The 17,171-nt window shown below is 42.3% G+C and overlaps 1 protein-coding gene across 2 annotated transcripts in view; it reads left to right on the forward strand.

Moving 5' to 3' along the window:
* hip1 (huntingtin interacting protein 1) overlaps positions 1–17,171 on the forward strand; it is a 45,180-nt gene that overhangs the window by 14,120 nt on the left and 13,889 nt on the right. For both annotated transcript variants that reach the window (XM_056373830.1, XM_056373831.1), the window contains exons 2-15: positions 5,560–5,623; positions 6,246–6,388; positions 6,625–6,681; positions 8,278–8,358; positions 9,630–9,706; positions 10,600–10,661; positions 11,964–12,104; positions 13,107–13,164; positions 13,388–13,463; positions 14,205–14,348; positions 15,435–15,532; positions 16,161–16,233; positions 16,371–16,554; positions 17,073–17,161. In XM_056373830.1, the coding sequence (XP_056229805.1) occupies positions 5,560–5,623; positions 6,246–6,388; positions 6,625–6,681; positions 8,278–8,358; positions 9,630–9,706; positions 10,600–10,661; positions 11,964–12,104; positions 13,107–13,164; positions 13,388–13,463; positions 14,205–14,348; positions 15,435–15,532; positions 16,161–16,233; positions 16,371–16,554; positions 17,073–17,161 (1,347 nt within the window). The remainder of the gene's footprint in view (positions 1–5,559; positions 5,624–6,245; positions 6,389–6,624; positions 6,682–8,277; positions 8,359–9,629; positions 9,707–10,599; positions 10,662–11,963; positions 12,105–13,106; positions 13,165–13,387; positions 13,464–14,204; positions 14,349–15,434; positions 15,533–16,160; positions 16,234–16,370; positions 16,555–17,072; positions 17,162–17,171) is intronic.

Here is a 17,171-nt window from a genome sequence, read left to right on the forward strand (position 1 = left end):
TCATATTCCCATAACACCCGTCACCCTGATGAAGTTATTGAGACCAACGATATCTTTCTTTTTCAATAAGATGATTAAAACAAGAGCCAGGAAGAAATGATGATTTGATAAATGTGTGATGGTAAAAGGACGGCTCAGTTTATCATGTGCCCTCCTCCTCCTCCTCCTAGACCTAAATGACGAGGGTCAGATAATCATAGTACTGCAACTAAGATTAATCACTCCACTCCCATAATAAATCGTCAGGGTCACATAAGGATACCTCCTCCGCCTCTACAACCATGAGAATTTAAATCCAGGGAGAACAAGTGTTTCCGAATTTACTCTGCCCCCTTTCATTTGGCTCTGGCGTGGCTTTCCACAGTCATTTTGTCATGATTGAACGGGCTGCGGGTTTGTCCCATCATTAATGATGATTTAAAATGTGCCACAGCAGAGACAGAAATATTCAAGAGCGTTGTCTTTTCTCTCCTACCAACACAAAGTGACAGTGATGCGATGACATATCTCTAGTTCTAACATGGAAATCAAATTGCCAAAGCGTGCATTAATAACATGCTTTCGTAAAAAACGCTCAGAGGAGTCACTGAGAATGGAGGCGGAGGATGAGGAAGTGTGTCGAGAGAAGGCTGTTTCATTTAGCAGGCAGAAGATGCTTCCTGTCTCTCTCTCTCTCTCTGCGCTCTGCACTGGCCCTTCAGTGGACACAGCCAGGCTACGATCAGCATATCAATGCCCAGCTTTCTACAGAACAGCCGATTGGGGCTTGCCAGGCCCAACTTAACATGCTTTCAACACTGTATCAATAACACTTTGTTTGAAAGCAAAGCTGTGGGGGAAAAAAAAAAGATGTTTCTTTAGATAACAAGATGCAAAGAGGAGTTTTGTATTCAGCAGGGATGTAATTGATTGAATTCTCATTATGATGGCTGGGTATAGTGTTTAAAATGAGTTAAGGGTGAAAGGAAAGCGTGAGGGAGAAAGCGCAGAGGATGGGAGTTGAGGTTAGCCCCCTGTGGACGCAGTGACGTATGTTTCTGTCCACAGTATGAAATCTAAGGAAGAGTGCCTCTGGTCTTATTTTTCCTCTTTATCCTTATAATCACTCACTTCTTACCTCTGATTTAATTTCTCATGGTTTCACTTTGTCAGCTGGTGTGCGTGGCCACACCACGAGGAGCTAACAGGCCATTGATGTATTGATGCCAGCAAGCCGCCTCAAGCCATTGCCAGGAGTCCCAGGCAGCTGGCATTCTCATTCAACCCAAACACAAAGTACAAAGTCTCACTGTGGGCTAATTGGGTCATCCTCATGTGGGAACCAGTTGCACTGGGACTTTCTCAATCATCCCTTCATTTTTGTGAGTGACAGAGAGGAAAAAAGGGGAAGTAAAATGATTCCGCACAACCCTGAAAAATTCAAAGTGAGGAAATTGATCTTCATGCGCTCTAGATGCGATATTAACGTCTCACACCAACCTATCAGTTTAAGGCTAGTCGTTGTTTTTTAAAACTCCAGTGACCTTTGTACTTATGACAACATAAGACAGTGTCATCATTTGTGGTTTTGGCAAATTAACAACTAGGGCTGTGACAGGAAATGACACAAAAGTCACTTCCCTCTTTGCTAATGCAACGCAGATGTGGCCAGAGTGTAAACAAAATGTTTACTGAATTTGGTTTGGGAACACAACCTTTCTGATAAACTCTCTTTGCTCGGGGGGAAAAGTATTTATTTAGTTAAAAAGCACATCCCTTGTACTGACTAGCTTTACATGCTAGAGGCGGAAATTAAACTCGTATGTTGCATAGATTGCATTCACACACACATTTTGAGCACTGCATTTAGGCTCATGACGTGAATGGTTGATTTTGAGAGGTGTGAACAAAGCCAATTAAATGTAAATAAGTGCATCATGCTTAATGTCATCTACACCATCACATTGTAGAGCGGTCCATTCTCAAACGTGCATCTTTAGTTTTTCATTCTGTGAATGCTTGACATAGCCAAATAAACCAAGATCAAAACACTGTTAAATTTTGACTGCGATAGTTCACTCCTGATTTTGGAAGCACTGGTATAACAAAATAACTCTAACTCAAGTTCTGCTTTCTGACTTTTTTCTGAGCTTTTTAACCACATCTCGGAGACCTTGAGTTAAGCCATAAATTCAGTTAAGTTTAATTCAAAATATTTCATTTTTCATTCAAGGCTGCGGTTTGAGCAAACAAAAACAGTCCATTCATACTGATAATCACGATCTAAAAACACAAAATATGACACGAAGAAGAAGGTTGAAATATAAGCGGGTTAATGACAGTGTCCAACGCCTTGAAGGTGCATTATGTAAAACAAATGCAAATGCATTTATCAATCAATACACAAAGCAAAGTGACCATCTCTTTTACCACAGCTGTTCACCTGGTCATCTGGAATAAAGTGAAAGGAACTTCTGTTTATTGTACAGACAGGCAATCAGGAATACAATCCTGACAGCATTAGCTTATGGATAATATTGATTTGTCCACTATTAAGCTGTGCAAGTGAACTGTGTTTTGCCAATCAATTCAAAACTGAGGCCCGACAGGAATTTTGCTCCTGTGTTGTTGACATTTTATCAGAACTGTGCCAATAAACAATCCACTTGTTTGTGATTTCTATTGACAAGCCCAAGCCAAGTTTATTTGTATACAGGAAGTGTAACCTCTTATAAAGCAGCTGCTCAAATTTAACTCTGTGACCTTTCCATTGTGGTCTCGATCAGAGGTCACAGAGTGTAGGTTTGACTTATTTCAGTTCGCCTGGACTGGACAGTGTAAGACCCGCTGTGTGTTGACCTTTACAGTACTGACACACACACACACACACACACACATGCGCACACACACACACACACACACACAGCCAAAGTCTTGGCTCAGGTTGTGCTGCTGATGCAACAGGACAGGTGTTGGACTTGTAGCTCCGGTGCTCATGTTTAGTCAACATCGTGCATGTTTAATGACAGGCGTGGAGGCACTGTCAGCCATCGTCATTACAACACTCTGTGGTGCCTCCTCATCACTGGCAGGATTACATATTTGAACACAGATGGGTGGACGATGTGGAATTTAGACTCAGGGATGTTGAAACAGCAGCCAGCGCTGCATTCCTCCTGCACTTCCTTCTCCTGTCCTCACACTGCCTGAACTTTAGTGAATTGCTCTTGTGACTTAATCTGAATTTCACCCCTAAATTAGATTTTTGTAAAGACAAAACTCGTGTCTGATGACTTGCTCGAACTGGTGAGGAAATGTCACGCAGGTCGCACAGTGCTGGTGTGTGGAGGATGCAGTCTGTTGTCTAGTGTTGTTTAGAGAAGACATGATCTGAATTTTGAACCAGATTGTTTTTCTCTTATCCCACCTTTGTTTTGAGCTGTCTGTTTGAAGGGATTATAGTTATTCATAAGACATTCTACAGACATTGTAGATTCAAAACAGTCTGTGACACTTGGTAGCATATTTGTTTTATTTGCTGTAAAGATACAGAAGGCTGCAGATGTTGTTTTTACTAATCATTTTAGGAGACTGCGTTGGTTTTGTCTCGTCCTAGTGACACTGATATGGACAAGTGCTCCCAAACTGTTCCTCCTCGCTTCTCTCCTTCTATCCTGCCTACTTCCTTCTCCAGCCCCCGTCCTCGTGGCCCACTCCTCCTCCTCTTCCTCCTCCAATGATTCCTCATGGTGAACTTCCAGTCCTGACAGCTCACATACTGGAAGAGGAGGAGCAGACTCAGGACATCTGTGGGAAGTGAGATTATGAAACAGGCCTCCCGTCCTCTTCTGACCCCAGCCACCATAGTCACAGTTCATGACACCATGCAAACGACTGTGACAAAATGCATGTTTTGACTTTAGCTTTGCTTTTTTTTTTTTTTTTTTTTTTTTTTTTTTTTAACCTTGGCTTTTCAGGCCCAGGTTCAGAGTTGAGGGGTTGAGAAGAATGATAATCTTGTTTTGATTTTCCTCTCGTGTGATGTGATATGTCAGCCAGATGCTGCTCCAGAACACCTTGTTTTGAAAACCATCTGAAACGGCTTAAACTCTCAAACAATGCAGGCTTGGAACTTATAGCAGGAACATATTTCAGGCTCCTTTTCATATTTTTTTAATCCTAGCACTTTCCTGTTTGGCTGCATAACCTTGATGGGAATTAAAGAAAAAGCATCAGAGCAGGAACAAGTACAAGGTCTTCACTGATTTTACACGTTAAAATCTGTTCACAGGTCTGGAGAAGTAGGCTAATGAATATGTGAGAAAAGAAAATGTAACGTCTGTCGTGGCTCTAGAAGACGCTACGTTTGGTTTTGATAAATTTGCCTCAAGTGATGTTGCTTGAGTCAGCATCAGTTTGGTCCAAGCGGCGACCTCAGTGTCTGAAAAATGAAGCCAACACTGAAGAACCAAAAAAACTGCACTTCTTCGACTGGCCGCTGGAGGCTGGCTCCAAAAGCGAGTCAATCCCCATAGACTCCCATCCCACGATATACCACACCGCTCTCTTTGAGATAGCATTTTCTCTCTGTGTAATGAACTTCACCAAAAAAAGAGAGACTGTGTTGTACAACAACTGTCAGCATTGCTTAATGAAAGCTTACTGAAGTCGCTGTCGACGCTGCCAACTCTAGCAGCTAATACTTCCATACTTCCATTAAAACTACCAGTGGTTACATTTCAGCCTGGTAATGGCGAACACTACCACCACAACAGCTCCCTGACTGTCACGTTAGCTGTCAGCTGTGTGTAATCAAAAAGCCATGACAGCTCTGTAGTGTCTCTGTAATATGCGTTCGATGATGTTCTTCATACTTGATATTTGAGTTGAAGTCGGAGGCGGTTTGTTTTTAGCCTGGCTAAAATTCCTCAGTAGTTTTCACAGCACAGACAGATACTCCACTGGTAATCCACACGCGAGCAAGTGCTCACTGATTTAGTCTCATTTTGCCCTCGTTCTGTATACTACCGTACATTTTGCAATTACAGTTCCTATGATTCAGCCAGGAAATAAACAGTTTTCTCCACGTTGAGCGTTAGAGGAGAGAGAGCACGTGCTCTACACCTTGACACCTTGCCCACTAACACGAATGTTACATGTTTTTTCCTCTCCTGCATCCGTCTCATTTGAAGTGATGAGTTAATTGTGCAGGTGAGACATGTCCATGTAATAGCATGTGTGTCATTTGCTGAGGCAGCTGTTTGCCTCTGAGGCTGCCGAGCTCCTAAAAAGCAGAGAGGAGCTCGGGCCTCTCAGCTGCTGCCTTGAATACCAACTCTGAAGAAAATGGGTCAGTCGCCCTTTATTAGAAAACTTTGCTGCTTCCCGTTCCCCAGGTGGTTATAAAAGGAGAAAGCAACTTTCTGAAAGGTGGGAGGGTGTCAGGTTTTAAATGGAACACTTGACACTTGAAGGTTTTTTTTAAATGTTTTTTTCTGTAAGCAGTGAGAAAAAAAAAGCTGTGGGCTGATCTGTGTTCTCTGTTTCTCTCCTCTGCCCTTCCTTTCCTGCTCTTCACAGGCTGTCAGCATCAATAAGGCCATCAACACACAGGAGGTCGCTGTCAAAGAGAAGCATGCCAGGAATATCCTCATATTGTCTGTGTGTATCTGTGTCTGTGTGTAGACGCTCTCCTCTGTGGCTGCAGGGTTATGTTCGTGCAAGATCAAAACAACAAACTGAGTGTAACCCCATCATCTACACGTGGCCCTGCCGCAGAGCTAATTTAGTCATGTGTGGAACAGACAGAGAGGAGCGCTGTTTGGAGGCTGCAGAGTTTTCTCCCATTTGTGTTTCATCAAGCACTCTCTCTCAAAAGCGCAGAGCAGTAGTCTAAAATCCCAAGGAGAGGGAAACGTTAATCCACTATATATTGGCTTCATTATTTTAGTTTTTTTTTAACAAAAAAGAGGTCTGTGGAATTATTTATGTATTTATCTTTTGCTTATTAAAAAACATGAAATTTAAAATTAGCATCTGCACTACAAACAAGCTGTAGTTTAACCATATTTTTGGTGTACTTTTTTTTTTTTTTTTTTTTACTTACTTAGACTCCTGCACATAATCAGCTGCTTATTTGTGTTTTTGTCTTTACTTTGAATAACCAAAAGCATTTTATGAGCAGTCAACGTTTCATGAAGAGTGGCATAAGAATAGACGTCCAGACATGCACGTTAACCCCTGTGATCCTTGACTGCCCTTGTCACCCTGCATCTTGGGGACCCATCATGAGAAAGGCGCCCACACTTTCTGGGCAGCGGTCAACCGGCTCCCTCTCTCCAGCAATGCGGTGCTCTGCTGGAAGTTCTGCCACGTCTTCCACAAGCTGCTGCGAGACGGACATCCGAACGTAAGTAATGACGGCATAACCATTTCCACTCGCGCGTCACAAAACAGACCCTGGCTTCTTATCTGTTTCGACTGTATCTTTGTCTCTGTTTAGTACGATGCGTCTGCACAGTCATCCACGCAACTCTGTCACACTTCTAGTTAATTATACTTAATCAGATCTTTGTGTTGTACTGATTTCTTTTCCCCTGCTTGGTCTCCTTCCTCTTCCTTCTGTTTCTGCTGTCGTCCCTCCAGGTGATAAAGGACTCCATGAGGAACAAGGCTGATTTAACTGATATGAGCAGGATGTGGGTAAGGACACAGAGATTATTATATGAATGTAGTCACATCACAGCGTGCGGTGATATGAGAATGAGGAATATGACCTTGTGCCATCTCTGCTGGTGACTCTGTATCTTGATTTAAAAACAAAAAACTAAAAGCAGTTGAATAACAGACTGAAACATGAAACATTAAATCAAGTGGGGTGATTCTAATATTACCTGTACTGGTGAGTGATTTCAAGTGAAACTGATTTATAGTAAGCCATGTGTATTTTTATTTTTTTATTTTTTTATTAAAAGCTGAATCAACATTCAGAAAGAGATATTAAAGTAGTTTGAAACTGGGTTAATAATTAAATCAGAGCTACATAGAAGCAGCTCCTGTAATTTGCCATCAGGAACCAAAACTCATATCACAAGAGAGGAGGGGGACTATTTTGTTAACCTCTTCTCCCTAGGCCTGTCTGAGTGGGCTTTTCTGACGTCAGGATTGGAGTGCGGCCAGAAGTGCATTTGTTCATTTGCCATTTAAAAAAAAAAAAAAAAAAAAAAAAAAAAAAATCAGTAGACTTTTGCATTAAAGAAGCTTGTATTTTGTTGAGAAACATAAGAGTGCAGCCTCCAACTGTCCTCTATGTCATGGCCATCACAACATGATAGCCTGCTGCTGTCAGAGTGGAGTGACAGACATAGTGGCCAGTGACAGACGAAGCCGTGTAAAAACACACCAAATGTGAGCGTCAGAGCTCACAACACCTCGTCTGCCAGCTTCATGTTCAGGCTGACAGACAGCGATATTATGTCATCGAGGTGAACTCTCTGCTCTCGCCTATTTAGCTTTTTCTGGGTGCCAGAAGAGAAAAACATTATTGGAGAAATGCATTGTGTAAAGATGAAAAGTCTTATTGGTGACAACGTTCGCATTGATCTAAGTGAGAACAAGTCTCGTCGCAGTATTGATTCACAGGTTTGCTGTGTAAACTTGTATGGACTGCACTCCAGCAAGCCGCGAAATCTGAACAGTCACCCCTTAGTTATGTCTTTAGTAACACTGACTTGGGTGGAAGCCTAGATTTTCCTTGTTGTAGTCCCTTTAAGTCATCAGCTTTTGCTGATGTCACAGGAGGATACAGGAAGTTTGGTCCCTGTGACGGAGGTTGTGGCCTCTCTTTCCTGTTGAGTCATCACCACCCCAGCACACCCAAGCTCGAGGAAAAAGGAAGTGAGAGGCAATTGGCCAAATAGTTGGGGCTGTTCAACTTTGCCCGTCCTCTCAGAACAGGGGCATGTTCACACGGACCGAGGTGGACTGTATCTGCTCCATACTCCACCAGTGTTTTTGCAGTCAAGTCTCTGTGGGCGGTGCAGTAAGAAGAGAGAGTATCTTGGCTGCTGTGGTGTAGTTTAGCCCCACAGTATGAAAGTGTTTATTGTATGCTGCTTTCAGCCAAAGTGCCACAACGAATTTTCCTCAAAATACCAAATGATTTGCTTCCCCTGTCGCTCTTTAACCAGCGAACCCTTCAAGTCTTCCAAGAAAAGGAGAGTGAATGTTCTACCTTTGATCATGTCTCTCCTCCTCTCTCTTAATGTCTCTTTGTTCCCCGTCTTCTCTCTTCCCCAGGGTCACCTGAGCGAAGGCTATGGGAAGCTGTGCAGCATCTACCTCAAACTGCTCATCACCAAAATGGAGTTTCACATCAAAGTGAGTTGGCCTGGCCTATAAAAACCCAGTGCCAGTCTCCCTCATCACTCATTATCTTTGTCTCAGACTCTCCTTTTAGTGCCAGCATGTCTCTGCGGGGGGGGGGGGGCGACTTCATAGAAAATTCTGGCTTTTACACTAATGGCCTCTTAAGAATCTGTAATGTTGCCTTTTTATGAGACAGCTGAGCAGACTGGTGCAGGGACCAAAAGTCAGTGTTGATGCTATCACAGGCAGATGTGGTTAGTTGCTGCTCTCCGGAAGGGGGCGGGGGTGAGGGGGCTGTTTGGCAAGACTCAACTCGTGAAGGTGTAATATGACACTGGCTTATAAACCATCTGATGTAGTTTTATTTCACGTCTCTACTGGGCTATATTTATTGTGATGTATACGTATGCATTGATCTGTAAGCTTCACGCATTATCTAAAATGACTCCGGAGCTCACAGAGGCAGAAATAATACAAATTCTCTCGTCACGCACTCGATAAAGGTCAATAAATCAACAATCAGCTCCTGTAAACAGTCTCATATTAGCTTTTAACCTGCAAAGAGCTGGCAAACTACCAAGAATTACTTGAAAAATAATCTCCATTTGCATAATATCCTAAACAAACTCAGTTTATGTGGAAAATATTCCACACAGAGAAAACTGCATTGTCTATTTTTTTTAATTTTTTTGTGTGTCTCTGGTGTCCTCATTTGAATAAATGGCATTCCTTCAAAAAGTGTAATTGGCAAGTTAACCTTCAGTGCTCCAGCTTTATGTAAATCCAGCATAACTGGCAGCCAGTCAGAAGTCGGTTTGATGCGGAGCCAGGGTTTTGTTTTGATTGGATTTAAAAAGTGAGAACATACGGTAGTCAACAGGGAACAAAGTTTGAGAGCAGGCAAGGTCCAAACAATGCATTAACCTGAGGGATTCAAATTGTTTCATCTCATAAACCAAACATCTGGTGGTGGAAGAAACATTCACATCCGTTACTTAAAGCTGCTCCAATCAGTGTTTTTGTATTTACATCAGATCACATCGCAGTCGAACACAGATGATTATCACCCAACTCCGTTTTGGTTTTTGGGGTTGCAGCGTTGCTGTTTCACTTCGCTCTCATCAATCTCATGGTTCAGTTTCAGCAAAAAGTGAAACTCTAAATGATGCACTGCCGTTTTAAACTGCTCAGCACCAAACGGCAGACAAAGTAAGCGACTAGCTGGACAGCTGAACTGTGTGTGATTTGAGTTTAAAGCTTCGTCCTGTTGTCGTCTCTTTCAGAACCCTCGTTTCCCCGGCAACCTGCAGATGTCAAACAGACAGCTCGACGAGGCGGGAGAGAACGACGTGAACAACTTGTGAGTGTGCCGTGCCGCAGCTTCGGATGCTGTTATTGTCGTCATTGTTGAGCTGGACCGCTGTCGGCAGGATCCCCCTGTTAATGAGTTTCAGTGTTAATTCTCAACTGTGGGGGCAAACGTGTGATATGAGCTTCTACTCATACATGAATAAACCAAATGAAGCTTAGAACGGCTTAAAGGTGTTGTAACAAACAACACACTCAGTTTAAATGTTTTAAATTATGGACACATTTTAGGGTTTTAATCATTCTAATAGATTAAGGGGTTGTTCTTCGCACTTTCAGGAAATCAAAAGGCAGAGACAAAACATCTAGTCGAATCTAATTCAGTTTATCACGATGATCAAATGAAAACACGAGACGTCAGTGGGTTTGACCTTTTCTTATCCGTCGTTTGTTCTTTTTTTGTACAAATGCTGAACAAAGTACCTGCTCTAACAAAACCGTGCCAACCATGATCTTTCATCAGAGGTTATGGCCTGGGTGTTTTAAGAGTTTCTTATTTTGAGGACACACACACAACCAGGCGTAGAAAAGTGCCAACTTCAAATCAAGTCTGTTAAAATTAAATCGCACAAAAGCTTTGCAGATCTTTGAGGATTCTTCAGCTTTTCAGATTTTCAGAGGATTGAAGAAGTAAAAGTATCTATACGTCACAAAAAGGCAAACAATTGAGAAAAGAGAGAATAAGATAATTGGTGTGCGTTATTCTGGGTGTTTTCCTTTTGAACATGATTCGATCATTACTCAGAAAGGCAATTCTGTGTGTGTGTGTGTGTGTGTGTGTGTGTGTGTGTGTGTGTGCGTGTGTGTGTGTGTGCGTGTGTGCGCACGCGCTTATTAAAGGCATTTTAAAAAGTGTAATCTCTCTCTCTGTCCGCCCACCTCTAGTTTCCAGTTGACAGTAGAGATGTTTGACTACCTGGAGTGTGAGCTCAACCTCTTCCTGGGTGGTAAGTTACTCTGTGCTACCAGCTGTGCCTATCTGAGACAGACCATGATGTAAACACACACAGATGCACGCAAGTTCAAACAGTGACAGACAGAAGTGATGCAGTCTGACAGAAATAGACACTTTCAGACAGACGTAGACTGATGATATCAACAGTATCTTCACAGCTCCACCTCATCTGTCTGCTGCAAGTCTGTAAGTGGTTACGTACTTACTGTAGCCCTTGTTGTTGTCTGGGTGAGTCATCCTAGGTTAATATCCTTTAAAGTATGGACTAGGCTAAAAATAGACGACCAGGATGTGACCAGGAGCTCAGACGAAATGCTGGAAAAGCTGAACGCTCTCGTTCATAAATGAACAGGGGGAAATTACATTCTGGTTTCTATTTATCATTGCCCTTCATTCTGTGTCCTGATGATGATATCATCTCCTCCTCCTCCTTCTCCTCCTTCTCCTCCTCCTCCTCTTTGTAGAGAAATGGATATATCTGCCAAAACCGTATCTCTGCATTAGTGTTCAAGACGAAACTTTCCCTGTTATGACTTGATATTTGAGTTTGGAGCTTTCTGTGATCAAATATTCCACTTTATGCCCAAAGAAAATCCACCACACATTAAAGTCTGTGTTAAATCACACCCAAGTCTCAAGGGTCTTGTCAGCTTCCTCCCCTGGTCTGGTGTATTTTAAAAGCATCACGTCATCTAAGGGTAAAGAGACCCAGCTTGAGGGTGTCTGTGTGTGTGTTGACGTGTCTGTGTTTGCTTATGTGTGTGTGTGTGTGTGTGTGTGTGTGTGTGTGTGTGTGTGTGTGTTTTCTAGCTGTGCAGGAAACCACGCCTCTGCAGTGCACAGAGGCTCTCAGGGTCTGGCTTTGGGGATGGTGTGAGCAGGGCAGTGGGGAAATGAAAGAGGGGTGTAATGATGGAGGCAGAGAGGGAGTCAGACAATCCTGTTAGTGTTTCAGGTTGCTGCTTCCTCTCCGCTCCATTTTAAACCACTTTTTTTTTTTTTTCATTTAAGCAGTCATGAGCTGTGTGTTGCTTTCAAATACTTGACTAGTTAATTTTAGTTGCCGACGCAGTGAAATGACTCGAGAACACAGCAGCGCAACTTGATTGATTCATGAAAGATTCATGATTGATGAGCCTGTGTCTCTGTGTTTGCATTAATAATCACTGATGTGTGTACGTGTGAATGTGTGGTGGCTCCTGCTGTGTGTTTGTATATATTGATCTTGTGAATACATCTATTGATCTTGCGTGTGTGTGTTTGTGTCTCTCTCTCTCCCCCTCCCCCCTCCCAGTATTCAGCTCTCTTGACATGTCTCGGTCAGTGTCTGTGACGGCAGCGGGTCAGTGTCGTCTGGCCCCCCTCATCCAAGTCATCCTGGACTGCAGCCACCTGTATGACTACACCGTTAAGCTGCTGTTTAAGCTGCACTCCTGTGAGTTTCACACACACACACACACACACACACACACACACACACACACACTCCTCTCTGTTGGTCAAACTGCTCAGAAACAGGCTCAGTAAAAATAGTACGTAGTAAAGGTTGCTCAATCTTTTTGGTCTGGACACAAGAATTCTGCACTTTTTATAATATTTCTATTCTGACTGGAAAACCTTGTTAACTCCGGTCTTGGTGAGTTGCAGGAGTGACTCAAGGCTAAAGGGAAATGCCACTTATTTTAATCATTCAGTTAATAAATGGGCTTCAAGCAAGGACCAGTCATACAAACAGATTTGTTCTTAAGTGGCCCCTATGAGCAACTTCAGGGAATCTGTGGCAATCTCCACGTTTCTGTAGTTTCTCTGTAATTTTCTACACACAAACCAAATTATTATAGGTACAAACAAAATTGATTATTAATTAATTTAGGATAAGAATACAGCAATGCATCAGGCCCACTGTTTATGAACTTTTTCTGCTCTCCGGTTTTTCATCAGTCCAGTTGTCACAGTAAAGTTAGCCTATCAACATGTGTGATTAAGAGTTTAAACATTAGTTGGCAGCTAGAACTTCAACAAAAAGCGGCAAAACATCATATTCAAGAAGCTGGAACCAGCAAAGATTTGGCCTTTCCTGCTTAAATTGTACTGCAATGTACTGTAGAAAATATTAGTACAGCTGTCAATGATATAAGTGTGAAGCCTTTAAGTTATGTATTAAGTGTTTTGCTCCTGTGGAAAAAGGCTTACTATCTTTACATGACTCATATGACAGGTCTGGGCCATTCATGAATTCCTTTAGTACCCGAGAAAAAATTCAAAGTACAAGAAAATCATGACACCTTTCAAAGAGCCACTGAATAAAGCAGATGTTTGGGAAATATAAAGTCTTTCATTGGCCAGCTTTGATATATTCATGCACAAATCCCATAATATATCTGAACATTTTGCATGTCCAAGCACTGACGTGTTTGTGTTTTGTGTGCACTTGCAGGCCTTCCAGCAGACACTCTCCAGGGCCACAGAGACCGCTTCCAGGAACAGTTTAAAAAGTATGAAGTTCACTCGCAGTCACACAAACACACACACACACACACAGGCAGAAAACCAGTTGGTCACAGCTTCACTGTACTCTCTGACTGAATGTGACCCAGAGGACGGAGCTCTTAGTACTGTGTTGAATTCATTTAGCTCCGTCTGCCCTTCTCACTCTCATTCTCTCACTGTTGCTCTTTCTCTTCTGTCCATCCTCATCCGTCGTTCTCTGTGTTTCAGGTTAAAGAGTCTGTTCTATCGCTCCAGTAACTTGCAGTATTTCAAGAGGCTGATTCAGATCCCACAGTTGCCTGAGGTGAGAACCGCCCTCACTGATTCTTTTTCCACATTTAACCACACCTAAGCACAGAGTTGACCCAGGATGGTTGTTTCAGGTTTCCGTTTAACAATCTTAATTAATTTCCCAAACAAGAGCTCTTTGCCCTTTGATAGTTTTACTTTGTATACTAGTTGTTTATACACTGTAAAACAATTCTTGATTGAAGCTCAGATGACCTTTAGTCTCTGTCACCATTCACATCTTATAATATCTTATTTTGTCTTTCTTTTCATACCGACCTCTCAGCTTATGTATTTTTGGCCTTTACAAAGCTGCAGGTGAATTGAGTATTGTAACCCATGTAGAACGAAGGCACCAGATATTCATGTAATTTAGATCTGAATAGGAAAAATACATGAAGCTTTTTGTTGTTCAGACTGATTTTAAGACTTTTTAAAAAAATAAATTTTAGCTGCAAAAATCTGCAAAAGCCTCAGACACGTGAACAGTAAAACATTTAAAGGCCAAGGACCAGTGTCAAACAAACACTAGACTTCAGAGAAAAAAATAATTCATAGTAAATGATCTGGATCTGCTCCAACATTTAATGGGTTCTTCCCTGGGCCGTGCCCGATCCCTCCACCAAGTTCGGTGCAAATCGGTTCAATACTTTTTGCGTAATTCCCATGACAGATAAACAGACATTGGTGAAAACATAAACCTCCTTGGCAGAGGTAATAATACACTGCTTAAATGTGTGCTTTCTGATCCTTGCAGAACCCTCCTAACTTCCTACGTGCGTCAGCTCTGTCAGAGCACATCAGCCCCGTGGTCGTGATCCCAGCCGAGTCCTCGTCCCCAGAGTCGGAGCACATGGTGGAGACAGACGACCTGGTGGACACAGACGTCCCCTCGCTGCCGGTAACTACACAAGACAAGTATCCCTGAATGGTACCGTCTTAGATCCATCTGTTTTGAAGCTCTCTGGCTCCTTAGCTAATAATATGTGTTGATGTAATCGGCGATCAAAAATTTAAAAAGGATGTTTCGGTTGTGGGAGTTTCAGCAGGGAATAGATGCAAAGAGGGAAAATGGAGGAGATAAAACTGGAAAGAGCCTGCTTCACTAACAGACTCCCCCATAAAAGCACATATATTTTAGATTCTTGGTAAAACAACTCTAAACATCTGGTTTATGTTTATGCTGACATGTCATGGTGTTAATTATATTTACTTTCAAATAGCTGGCTGTTGAGGTGAACTTGAAATGCAAAACATAGTTGTCTTCTTGTTAAATGGGAGATAATGAGGTAATTAATCTTATTTTGGATCCATAATACAGCTGAAAAACACCTGGATCATAGACTTTGTATGTCCAGTTGGCTTTGATGGGTAATGAATGTTGTTTTCAGATGTAAATCCAAACTAGCTCTGGTATATTCAGCTAATGACAACACTTTGAACTCAGAGGAACTATGGTGGATTGTATAAGGTGATCACTATGGGTGATTTTGGACCAAGCAGTTCTGGGGACTCCCTAACAGGAACTGCCCTCTGGGAAGCTCCCCCGAGACGGGTAACTAACTGTAACATTAGCTCATTGTAATGTTTTATTTCATGTGAACAAAATGTTTCAGTCTGGATCAATCATCATACGATTAGGTCACTCAAATTTCCTGTTGTGCTGGGAGAGTACCTACTCTCAAGTAGGGGCTGAAAAAATCCCTCAAAACGGGGTTCCAAAAACCTTGATCGTTCCCAGTTCCTGCAGTGTGGACACGATGAAATGGGGGGGGGGGGGGGGGGGGGGCTATATAAAAAGTTCCTCTGGTCTGAAAACCCCTTATGTTTCCGAATAACTGCGTAATTACGCTTATTAGGAAAGTAACTCCAAATAATAACCCAGGCTAGTTAATGATTAAAGCTCAACCAACAATAAAATGTTACCAGTGTAAGTTTTATATGCATATTTCATTTGATTTGTTCACATTCTTATTTTAAACTATAGGCTGCTCTGGAGACCAAGTTCGACGACCTGTTTGGCACCTCGGCTGCAATAGACCCGTTCAACTTCAACAGTCAGAACGGCATGCGCAAGGACGACAAGTAAGGCTCATCACAAGATCAAATTAAGATTTGTCTTGTATATGAAGATTATAACTGTCACAATGATTTGAGATCACCAAGAAGCAAAATAAAGCAAATACATATTGTCACATTTGCATAAAAAAAAAAAACACCTGAGTCGTCATCAGACACTGCTCACTCGGTGCCTGCTTCCTCAGCATGCTAATCATTTCCAGCAAAAACTAAGCGTATCAGATGTACCAATACTAAAATCTCCCTACGCTTGAACTCTGGACCCAAGTTACACCAAACATCCCCTCAATAAACTCGTCACATTACTTCTGTGTGGCTGCAGATACAGGACTTTAAAATGACTGGAGTTCCTGCAAAGCAGCTCGCTGAATACTACATATCAGGAGGATGTAATTATATGTGGGAATACATGATGTACATGCATGTGCATACGACCATATGTCCGCCATATTTATTTCATGTATCTGCATGTTTTCCTTGTGAGATATGATTATATTTATGTTGTATATGTTAAAGACAGCAACACATAGCTGTAAAACCTGATGCAAAGTTAGTGAAGACCATGGGCGAAAATCATGATAGGTGTGTATTTATTTATTTGATCAATGAGAGATATTTTGTCCGTGTCCGTCAGAGACCGTCTGATTGAACAGTTGACGAGGGAGATCCAGGCCCTCAAAGAAGAGCTTGAGTCTTTCAGACTGGAGGTAAAGAATCGAAAAACCCCTATTTCTTTTTTACTTGCCGTTGCATCTTTTAAACCTCACATAGAGCATAAATAAATCAAAACAAAAATAACAAAATCTTTTCTAACTCCATTCCTTCCTTTTCCGTCCGTCACCAGAGCGGTCGGTTGTGTCAGGTGTTGAGGGGGCGTGTCAATGAGCTGGAGGCGGAGCTCGCCGAGCAGAGCCACCTGAGGCTGCAGGCTGTGGGAGAGTGCGAGTTCCTGAAGGCCGAGCTGGACGACCTGAGGAGGGTCAGGGAGGACACGGAAAAGGAGCAGCGGAGCCTGACGGAGATAGAGAGTGAGCAGTTTGGAGTTGATGAACCTTTCCTGTTTTCAATTTGTTGCCTTTTTGTGTCAAAATCCAACTGTCTTCCAGTTAAATGAGCAACAACCAACACTAAAATCATTCAACGAATGCAATCTGACAGAGGAGTGTGTTCAAACCATAGATGCTTTTACAGAACAGGGACATTATTTGAAAATCTTTGGACACCGCATCACTCTCAACATGCAGTGTTTTATGTTTTAGCCCCCTCATTTCTTTTGCTCCTCGTTGTATCCTGACTCAACCGAGAAGTGTTGAAATACACCAGGAACAACAGGAAGTTAGGGATTTAAAAACACAATCATTTCTTAAACAGTGAGTCGCAGCGAAAGGAAGGAGAAATGAATAGCTTAGGGGGCTTTGGGCTTTATTGTAGCAATGGTTTACCTGCAGTTTCCTCAGATGCTGAAGTCATTTCATGTTCTGTTTCACTGATGTCGCTGCTTCCTCTGCTGATAATTGCGTCTCTGTGCCCTCATATGACTTACCAGGAAAAGCTCAGGCCAATGAGCAACGCTACACCAAACTGAAGGAGAAATACACAGAGTTGGTCCAGAGTCACGCAGACCTGTTGAGGAAGGTGAGACAGA

Source organism: Seriola aureovittata, chromosome 4, assembly GCF_021018895.1.
Source record: "Seriola aureovittata isolate HTS-2021-v1 ecotype China chromosome 4, ASM2101889v1, whole genome shotgun sequence".
Taxonomy (NCBI): Eukaryota; Metazoa; Chordata; class Actinopteri; order Carangiformes; family Carangidae; genus Seriola; species Seriola aureovittata.